Below are 11,187 nucleotides of genomic sequence, written 5' to 3' on the forward strand. Positions count from 1 at the left end.
AAAAAATGCAAATCTTTCATTTTTAATAATGTCAATGTACAGCTGTGGTAACAAAAATTTTAATGTCCATTTATATTATATTTCTCAAAGGCATTGGCATTGGGGATAACATATCTCGAGCACGCGTCAGAAAAATGTAATCTTAGAACGGTTGCGATGTGATATCACGGAACACGTGTAAAAATACGAATCTATTTGTATCATATATCTCAAAGATATTCGGGATAACATTAACGCTGGCTAATCAAAATCAGCAGCTATGCGATTCTGAAAGATGGCTCAAGCGAGCGCTGACTAAATGTCCGACAGCTGCATGCATCTGAAAGATGATCCAACTCAGCGTCGATAGGATTTGAAAATAATACCATTTAGAGAAAGACAAAATGTAGTATAAAATCAGTCTGAAAACGTTCAAGACCGCAGTAGGTAACATGAAGCGGAAAAAATAAGAATGTATAATGGTTGAAGAGTTGCCAAGTGACTGATAAGTAACAATATGTCTTTTATGCTGGTAAATACAAACAATTTCATACCATTGAAAAATGTGATGAAAAATTATAAAGATCGGTATTTGGAAGGCGTATTTGAGGGACTCGAAGGAAGAGATCGACACAGTGACACATCGACGCGTGTGAAACAGATCTCGCCGGTACAATTTTTACGCGATCGAGAACTCGGCATACGTGGGACCAATCTCTCCATAGAACGGAGAGCTGAATTCAAATGTGAGTTTCCCTCCCAAGAGTTATGGAAATGCACATTGAAGCGACGAGTATTTAGACGGGAGCTGAATAGAATCTATGGCACATCGCACTATAAAGAAGCGGACGATAAATCAAAAAGTAACTACATTCAGGAAATCTATGAAAGGATTGAACGTTGTCGAGCCTTGTATATCACATTTCCTGCAGGTATCGACAGGCGCGTAGAGTTAATAATAATGAACAGTTACTTCAGTTTCCAACGTTATTGTAAATCATGCAAACAAATCACGTGCAAGTGTAACGAAGAAGAGTGTGATATGATATGATAAAATTGTTGGAGACATGGAGCAAATCGAACGTGATCTATTGGAGCAATCCAGCCGAGTTGCCACCTTGGGCGAATATTTCGCGTGGGTGCAGCGATGCGACGAGTGCGTGCAACGACTCGAAGAGCACAGTCGAGTCAAGCGTCCGCGGCTCTCGATCGGACACAAGCAATCTGTGGTGGCAAGCATCGTGCGACTCGGAGGCGCAAAGACTTTATTGGAGAGACGCTTTATACACATCGGCGGTAATTATGTAGGCGGTGGCGCGGAGAGACTAGTTTGGCGAGAAATCGATACCGCGTTTGAAAATCGTATTTTGACCGGTGTGGTGATTAATATAGAATATATCGAGCCGCGACAATTTTTGGAAGACGCGAAACTGTGAACTCTTTCATATAACAGATTTGCGCGAGTGGTACGAGCAGCGCGTCATCGAGCCGATTTTAGCGTCCCTTGAAGAGTTTCAGGAACGTGATAGTGGGTGGGCGTTAGCGCGCATACACAATTTGATAATTAATATAAACAAGTACAATCCACTGCACGCGGGGTGTTACGTCGAATTACCGCGAGAAATAAAACTGAAGAAAACAGTAATTAACGTGCAATCTAAGGACAATGCGTGTTTCGCGTGGTCAGTGGTGGCTGCTCTGCATCCAGCTGAAAAACACACAGAACGAGAATCGTCGTATCCTGATTATATAACGGAACTAACCATGCAAGACATTGAGTTTCCCATGACGCTTAATCAGATTAAAAAATTTGAACATTCACACGATATCTCAATTAACGTATTTTGCATTGAGAATAAGGAAATCTTGCCGATACAGCTTACCACCCGGAAGAAGGAAAAGCACGTCAACTTGCTATACGTTCAGGGAGACAACGACGTGGGTCATTTTGCATGGATAAAAAATATGTCCCGCCTCATGAGCATGCAGTTGACTAAGCACAAAGGAAAAAAATATTTCTGCGATCGGTATGTATAATTTTTTTTATGAATAATATAAAAATATGTTATGTGTCGAGGCTTGAGCCTCGTGTTGTTGGCTTGTGCCGTCGCGTATGTGGACGCGGTTTTTCCTGTCCTGGCTTGTGCCGAATTTTCTGTACGGTGCCGTGTATGAGGCCCCGTAACTTACCGTGGTAAGGTTGATTAAGACCTTCGTGTTCTTTGAGAATAGTTTTATTGGGATACAAGAATTAGCTCGCGCTGCTTCTCTCTCAGAGATCCTGATAGGACTACCTACGACAGACTACTGACTCTTCCGTTACGAAAAAGACAGCGGAGGGGAGAAAGTACAAAAAAACTAAAAACTAAACGGGCGCTGGCGCGAGTCGGACACGAAAATACCTAGATAGGCGGGGGACGCGGGAAACTGAACGGAGCGCGCGTAGCGCGGACATACCGCCGCCCTTGAAAGTACTAACTTTCAATAACTGGAGTAGTATAAAATGGAACTTAATTGCGTACATAAGTAATCTTAATTAGTTTCGATAGGAAGAATACATAGACGGGTTATAGGACGCTTGAAAACGCTTTTACTCGTACGGACAGTAACGGTGCGAACAATTTTATCGTTACCAGGATGCAGTTCTATAATTCTGGCGAGAGGCCAGGTTAGCGGTGGTACATTATCTTCCTTTAAGAGGACTAACTGGCCAATCTGTACAGTATCTTGCTCGGTTCTCCACTTGCTTCGTTGCTGACAGTGATGAAGATACTCGTGCGACCATCGTCGCCAAAATCGTTGGCGTAGTTGCTCGACATGCTGCCATCGAGACAAACGTTGCATAGGTAGCTCTTCTAAAGAAGGCTCTGGATAGGAGGTCAGAGAATTGCCCACCAAAAAGTGTCCTGGTGTCAGTGAAGAGATATCAGCAGGATCGGATGACAAAGGCGTGAGGGGTCGAGAATTTAAAATAGCTTCAACTTGGATGAGCAAGGTTTGCAGTTCTTCGAACCTTAAGTGGGCATCCTTAGTTACCCGAAAGAGGTGACGCTTGGCAATCTTGACGGCAGCTTCCCAGAGACCACCATGATGAGGGGCTCGAGGAGGTATAAAGTGCCAATTGATTCTGTTGGCTGCCATGGAATCTATAATTTTTCGTTGAGTTTCTTGAGTGTTGAGTAATGCAGCCAAATCCTGCAATTCATGCTCGGCGCCTATAAAGTTTAGACCGTTGTCGGAGAAAATGTCTGTTGGGTATCCTCTTCTGGAGATAAAGCGTTTTAAAACATTCAGGAAAGCTTCAGCCGATAAGTCCGCAGCCAACTCAATATGAACAGCTGTTGTAGCAAAGCAAACGAAAATGGCCATGTAGCATTTGAGAAGTTTAGCAGACCTCCTTGGTCCGTCCTTGTAGTAGAACGGACCTGCGTAATCCACTCCACATTTTTCGAATGCCCGAGCGGGCACGGTTACTCTAGATTTGGGAAGATTTCCCATGAGCGTAGAGGCAGATCTTGGCGAACTTCTAAAGCAGATCACGCATTTACGCGTGATTCGACGTACCGCATCTCTGGCGGAGACAAGCCAATAACGCTGACGAATGGCCGACAGGGTGGCTTGGGGGCCGGCATGAAGGTGTCTCTCGTGCTCGTGTTTGATAATGAGAGTAGATAAAGGATGACGTCCTGGCAGCAGCATTGGATATTTTGCGTTATATGGAAGTTGCGACAGTTTAAGGCGACCACCAACCCTCAAGATTCCTGCTTGATCGATAAATGGATTTAATGATAACACTGGGCTATGCCTGGGAAGGTTCCGTTGGCTCGAGAGCAGTTCTAGTTCCGTTGAGAAGTTAGAATTTTGCACCAATTTTACGAGAACTTGTTCCGCGTGTTCCAATTCGTTAGGCAAAATGGATTGATGCCTCTCATTGGTTGGATGTGATGGCGTATCTTTCGATATTTTGGTTCGCCGCTTCAACTGACTATAAAATCTATAAATGTAGGCTACAGCTCTTAATAGTTTCGTGAACTTTGAAAATCGTTCGAAAATGTCGAATGATGATTCTGCGATGGCAAGTGCGGCAACGGCGGTGGCTTTGCGCTCGGGAAGTTGACTCTCGTCCACGATGTCAGGAAACCTTGGCCAACCTTCTTTATTGAGACTCAACCATGGCGGTCCCGACCACCATAGGGACGTCAGTCGGAGAGAACTTGGCATGACTCCCCTTGATAAAACATCGGCGGGATTGTCCTGACTGCTAACGTGGCGCCAGTCGCGAGTGGTAGTTAGATGCTGAATTTCACCAACCCTGTTGGCGACAAACGAGGTCCAGGTGCGGCTACAAGATTGGAGCCAGGCTAAAACAATTGTGGAGTCAGTCCATAAGTATATTGACTTCACGTCATGAACCAATCCCTTTGTGACCTTATCGACAAGTCGTGCCAATAGTAGCGCTGCGCACAATTCTAGGCGTGGTATGGATAAACTCTTTAAGGGAGCTACTCGGTTTTTTGAGCAGAGCAGCTGAGTAGAATGCGTCCCATCGTCGTTAGTTGAGCGTAAATAGATGCATGCGCCATAAGCGAGCTCGCTAGCATCTGAAAAGCCATGAAGTTCCAAAGCGGCAGGTTTGTCTAATGTAATGACTCGTCGTGGTATAGCAATGTCCTTTAATGACGTTAGTTCAGCCTCATATTGTTTCCACTTGCTGTCCATATCCAACGGAATGGATTCATCCCAATCGATTTTGAGACGCCAAAGATCCTGCATGATGATTTTAGCAGTAACAGTAACAGGACCAAGCAGCCCAAGCGGATCGAATACTAAGGCAATCCTTGACAGAATACTCCTTTTGGTAGCCGTAGACAAACGTGGCGGGCGAACGATGTCGGAAAATCTGAACTGATCGGCAGCGCAGTTCCAAACTAGACCCAAGGCTCTTGTTTCGCATGCCTTATCGCTGGAGGTAATGAATTCTTTTTCATGATGCAAGTCGCCATGAAGAGTTGGTTCATTGGACGCCCATTTGCACAATTCGAAATGCCCTTCTCGTAATAGCCGAGATGTTTCTTCCTTGATGGAAAGTGCGCCTTGTAGCGTATCCGCGCCGGTAACCAGGTCATCTACGTAGAAATCCCTTAAAACTATCTTGGAACCAATTGGATATTTGTCGGTGCTATCTTCCGCCAACTTCCGGAGGGATCGAATCGCCAAGAATGCAGCGGACGCTGTGCCGTATGTGACGGTGAGAAGCTCGAAGGTACGGATCGGTTGATCTACAGAGTCGCGCGATAGTACGCGCTGCAGCTGAGTTTGATTGGGATCGATGAGTACCTGTCTGTACATTTTCGTAATATCCGCCGTGAGAGCGTATTTAAAGGTGCGGAATCTGGCTAGTATGGTAAAGAGGTCGTCCTGGATCGTAGGACCGACCATCAATGCGTCGTTCAATGAGATTCCGGTGGTTGTTTTGCATGAGCCGTCAAAAACAATTCTTAATTTAGTTGAGGTACTGGTTTCTTTGTAGACCGCATGATGGGGAAAGTAGCAAATTGCGCCAGCAGGTTTCACATGATCTGTGACCTCACGCATGCGCCCAAGTTGCAAATACTCCTGCATGAATTGCCTGTAATCTGAGTATAGCTTGGGTGATTTTACAAGACGCTTTTCCAAAGACTTGAAGCGACGGGTGGCCGTCTCCTCAGAATCTCCAATATCCTTTAATTTGTCTGACTTGATGGGCAATCGGACCACGAAACGTCCCTCACTGTTACGCCTCACTGTATCCTTGTAGAGCTGTTCACAAGCTTGTGCTTCCGGCGATGTTTCAGGAAAGGTTATGAGATGGTCAAGCTCCCAAAATCGACTAATCGCTCGATTCAAATCCTCAGTCACTGCCAGACAACTAACAACTGGAGGAGCCAAAGGTTTGGTCGTGGTCGGGCCGGAAACAATCCATCCCAAGACTGTCTTTTGTAGGGTTGGCTGAGATCGAGAGGCTCGTATTTGGCCCGCGCAAATCAATCTCCAAAATAGCTCAGCCCCAATTAACATATCGATGTCGGATGGGACGTTAAAATTAGGGTCAGCCAGCTTTATGTGGCTCGGTATGACAATATTTTGTTTGGCTATAAAACCTTGAGGTAACGGCTGAGTGATCTTTGACAATATTAGACATTCTATATTTTCGACGAAATTATTGAACCGCGATTTGATACGCACGTTTATCATACGTTTTGCTTGTAAGACTCCTTGAACTACGCCGGAGATCGACGCATCGACTGAGCGTTCTCGGAGATGCAATTTGTCAGCGAAATCCTGTGTTATAAAATTTATTTGCGATCCGTTGTCTAATAGAGCGCGGCAAGAGTGAATCTCGTTGTTTGAATCGTATACGCCTATAATAGCCGTTGACAATATGATGCTCGAAGAATGCTGAGTCGATAAACATTGCGTGACGACAGGTAAGGTAACATTCTCAGCTTCCTGAGGGTTAGATTCGTTTGAAGCAGATGCCCCGCCGGCATCCGCTGCGCTCGCAAAATGCAACAATGTATTGTGCTTCTTTCCACACTTGCGACAGGCGCTCGAGGTACAAGACACAGCCTGATGTGCTGTGGATCTAAGACAATTTATGCATAGATGGGCCTTTTTTACAAGTTGAACTCTTTTTTCAATTGGTAATTTGAGGAAGGCCGCACAATGGTACAACTGATGGTTTTCTTTGCACTGTGGACACGACACATTAGATGTAGCGAGATTTGACACAGAGGAAGACCTTGTTTTATTGTTTGTAGAGGATTGGCTAACTGACAATTTGCTAAAAATTGTTTCGAGAGCTTGGCACCGTGCGGAAAGAAAATCTGTCAAAGACTTTAAGGTTGGGACGTCCTGGCCGGGAACACTGATTTCCCAAGCTGATTTCCCAACTTTACTAGTCGCAGTATCAAGTTTGGAGACGATAACGTGAATGATTAAGTCATCCCACGAATCAGTGGGTCTTTTCATTGCTTTAAGAGCACGCAAGTGACTCAAGGTGTTATCTAATAGCTCACGCAGTTTAACATGATTCTCTTTGGTTAGCGCCGGTACCTCGAATATAGCTCGGACGTGTTTTTGGATAATCCAGCGTCGGTTGTCGAAACGCTCCTTAACCGCCGCCCATGCTTCTCTATAACTGTCGGTGGAGGTCTCAATAGATCTTATGACTTGCGCTGCCTTGTCCTTTAGCGAAGAGCGCAAAAAATGGAACTTCTCGGTCTCTGTTAATCCTTCATCATCATGCACTAATTTTTCAAATGTGTCTTTGAACGTGTACCAATCTTCGTAAGCACCTGTAAAGATTGGAAGCTTAATTTTTGGCAATTTAACACGCGACTCCCGGTTGGCCGCGGCCGCTGGGATATCAGCACTAGCTGTGGGAATAATAGGTGGAGGAGGGGGGGGAGGATTGTAAGATTCAAGAGCGGAATTGAAACTCGACAGCACTTGATAATACGGATCCTCGAAGGATGCTCTTTGTAAAGATTGTTGATCGAGGAGTTCGTCCCGGTCAATGTCTTCGGCGTCTTCGTTCTCAAGTGTTTCTACTCGCGATTGTGCGACGTCGAACTGACCCCATAATTCGGTCAACTTAACCTTGCGTTCAGTAAGATCGTGCCGCGACCCTGATTCCACGCTATAATTTTCCATAAAGGTTTTTAACCTCGTCAAGGCGGCCTTTGCACGTGTGCGTTTGTTCTTCGCTTCGACTAATGTTAACAGATCCATCTCTGTATCGAATATAAGTGACGGAAAGTATCGAGCAAGCGAAGATCGCGTTACTCGAGCGACAAGAAAATGGCCGGCAAATAGTGATAACGGTAGATATGGCGATTGGTGAGCTTACCTTACTGCCCGAACGATATCGAGAATAAGATGCAATGTTCTTACCTAACATATGCCTTTGCGTAACGATTGTGAATTGCCTTTTTGGTCATGCGTTCCCTCGAACGGCTGAGCGCTTGGAATAATAGACCGCAAAGATCGTATACACTGCTATACGGATTTCTGTATCCGGCTCGAAGGACCAAATAATGTCGAGGCTTGAGCCTCGTGTTGTTGGCTTGTGCCGTCGCGTATGTGGACGCGGTTTTTCCTGTCCTGGCTTGTGCCGAATTTTCTGTACGGTGCCGTGTATGAGGCCCCGTAACTTACCGTGGTAAGGTTGATTAAGACCTTCGTGTTCTTTGAGAATAGTTTTATTGGGATACAAGAATTAGCTCGCGCTGCTTCTCTCTCAGAGATCCTGATAGGACTACCTACGACAGACTACTGACTCTTCCGTTACGAAAAAGACAGCGGAGGGGAGAAAGTACAAAAAAACTAAAAACTAAACGGGCGCTGGCGCGAGTCGGACACGAAAATACCTAGATAGGCGGGGAACGCGGGAAACTGAACGGAGCGCGCGTAGCGCGGACATTATGAATAATAAAAAATATATTTCCAGATGCTTGCATTACTTTAGTTCGAGTCAAAGGTTGGAAGCTCACATTGTGGACTGTGGAGAGATGAACGACTGCGCGATCAGATTACCGAGTGAGGACGACAAGTGGTTGACCTTCAAAAATTACAACTGTAAGGAACGTGCACCGTTTGTCGTATACGCCGACTTGGAGTGCACTCTGGAAAAGATTGACAAGGATTCGATAACGTCTTCATATGCGTATCAGCATCATGAGGTATTCAGCGTTGGATATTACGTGCATTGCTCGTACGATGATTCATTGTCCACATACCAATCTCGTCGCGATAAAGATTGCATCACGTGGTTCGTCGAGCAACTCAAAGTGTTATCACAACACGTAAAAGAAAAATTATTCACTAATGTCTCTATGGAAAATTTGTCGAAGGAACAGTGGGGGGCATACCGTAGCGCGACGCATTGCCACATATGTGAAAAACCGTTCGCACTGGGTGATGATAGAGTACGCGATCATTGCCATTTGACTGGAAGATATAGAGGTCCTGCGCATTCGAATTGTAATTTAAATTATAAAAATTTATATTGTATTCCTGTGGTCTTCCACAATTTATCCGGTTACGATTCGCATTTCATTATCAAAGAAATAGCTACGGCGTACGAAGGACATGTAGAATTGCTTCCAATAACGAAGGAAAAATACATTTCCTTCACCAAACATGTCACAGGCAACGCTGAAAAATCAGATTGGCGAAATTGTATGAAATTGCGATTCATCGATTCATACAAATTTTTAACTGCCAGTCTCGACAAACTAGCGTCTCTTCTCAGCATGGATAATTTGAAAATTACACGTTCAAATTTTTCAAAGTTATCGGTGGAAGATTTCAATTTATTGACGCGAAAGGGTGTCTTTCCGTACGAGTACGTTGATTGCGTCGAAAAGTTGGAGGACACGTGTATACCACCGCGCGAATCATTTTACAGTTCCTTGACCGGTGACACTGTATCCGAGAACGATTACGCACACGCTGCGAACGTCTGGCGACAGTTTGCCATTCAATCCTTGGGCGAGTACAGCGACCTGTATTTGAAAACAGATGTCATGTTGTTGGCGGACATTTTTGAAAATTTCCGAGACAAATGTATCGAGAGTTATGGTCTCGATCCCGCGCATTATTACACATTACCAGGATTCACGTGGGACGGCATGCTTAAACATACACGTATAAATTTCGAACTCCTCACGGACATTGATATGGTCATGTTTATCGAGCGCGGTATACGTGGTGGTCTGAGTCAATGCTCCTGTAGATATGCGCAGGCGAACAACAAATATATGCACTCGTATGATCCATCGAAAGCTTCCTCATACTTGATGTACTTTGACGTAAATAATCTATATGGATGGGAAATGTGTCAACCATTGCCATACGCCGAATTTCGATGGGTCGACGATGTTGCAGATTTTGACTTTAGTGCGATCGCCTCGGACTCGCCCACGGGTTACATTCTCGAGGTCGATCTCGAGTACCCACAAAGTATACACGGCGAGCACACTGACCTACCGTTCTGTCCAACGCGCGATAAGCCGCCTGGCAAGCGGCAGGCAAAACTTCTGGCGACTCTATATTGCAAGAAGCGTTACATGATTCACTATCGCAACCTGCAGCAATGTACGCGTCATGGTCTTCGCGTCACAAATATACATCGCGTACTACAATTCGCGCAATCCGCGTGGCTCCGCGATTATATTGAACTAAATACGCAATTTAGAACGCTTGCCAAGAACGATTTTGAGAAAAATTTGTATAAATTGATGAACAACGCGGTATTCGGCAAAACTATGGAAAATGTACGAAATCGCGTCAATGTAAAATTAATAACTAAATGGGAAGGACGATACGGCGCGGAGGCAATGATTGCAAAACCAAATTTCCATAGCCGAAGCATCTTTTCGGAAAATCTGATAGCTGTTGAATTACGCAAACTCGAAGTGAAATTCGTCAAGCCGATCTACGTAGGTATGTGCATTCTCGACATATCTAAAGTCTGTTTGTACGAATTTCATCACGAGTACATGTTACCTTTATATCGCGACAGATGTAAAATTATGTACACCGACACAGATAGTCTTATATATCACATCCAGTGCGAGGACGTGTACGAGACGATGAAACGTGATATTCATAGATTTGACACGAGCGATTATCCGGCAGATAACGCGTACGATATTCCACATGCTAATAAAAAAGTGCCCGGTTTAATGAAGGATGAGAATAATGGTGCGATAATGACGGAATTCGTCGGGCTCAGAGCGAAGATGTACGCGTTGAGGGTAGACGGTAAGAAAGATACAAAGAAGGCTAAAGGCGTAAAGAGTAACGTGGTAGCGCGATCGATAACGTTCGACGATTACACGCGGTGTCTCAATGATGAGATAGAAATTACTCGCCAACAGACTTGTATAAGATCGAAGCTGCATGAGGTGTACACTGTAGCCGAAACGAAAATCGCTCTGAGTCCGTATGATGACAAGCGATACGTTGTGCCCGATTCTACAGAAACGCTGCCATGGGGACATTATAAAATATCATTGTAAATATTTTATAAATTCATTTTATTTTTTAATCAGCATAGATATATTTTATCCACATCGATTATAATAAATGTATACATTGTAAAACATGTATAATAAATGTATGCCATTGTAAATATTTTATCATTTATTTTTATAAGACATA

The 11,187-nt window shown here is 44.4% G+C and overlaps 2 protein-coding genes across 2 annotated transcripts; one reads left to right on the plus strand and one right to left on the minus strand.

Annotated features, from left to right (window-relative positions):
• Positions 1–2,511: 2,511 nt before the first annotated feature.
• On the minus strand, positions 2,512–7,752 carry LOC105556197. The gene has a single exon (XM_012003279.1). It carries the CDS (start codon positions 7,750–7,752, stop codon positions 2,512–2,514), a length of 5,241 nt encoding a protein of 1,746 aa, XP_011858669.1.
• A 1,906-nt stretch (positions 7,753–9,658) lies between these two features.
• Positions 9,659–11,045, plus strand: LOC105556198. The gene has a single exon (XM_012003280.1). The coding sequence runs from the start codon at positions 9,702–9,704 to the stop codon at positions 11,043–11,045; it is 1,344 nt and encodes a 447-aa protein (XP_011858670.1). The 5' UTR covers positions 9,659–9,701.
• Positions 11,046–11,187: the final 142 nt, after the last annotated feature.

Source organism: Vollenhovia emeryi, unplaced genomic scaffold (genome assembly GCF_000949405.1).
Source record: "Vollenhovia emeryi isolate VEMERY1.0 unplaced genomic scaffold, V.emery_V1.0 DF940233.1, whole genome shotgun sequence".
Classification (NCBI taxonomy): Eukaryota; Metazoa; Arthropoda; class Insecta; order Hymenoptera; family Formicidae; genus Vollenhovia; species Vollenhovia emeryi.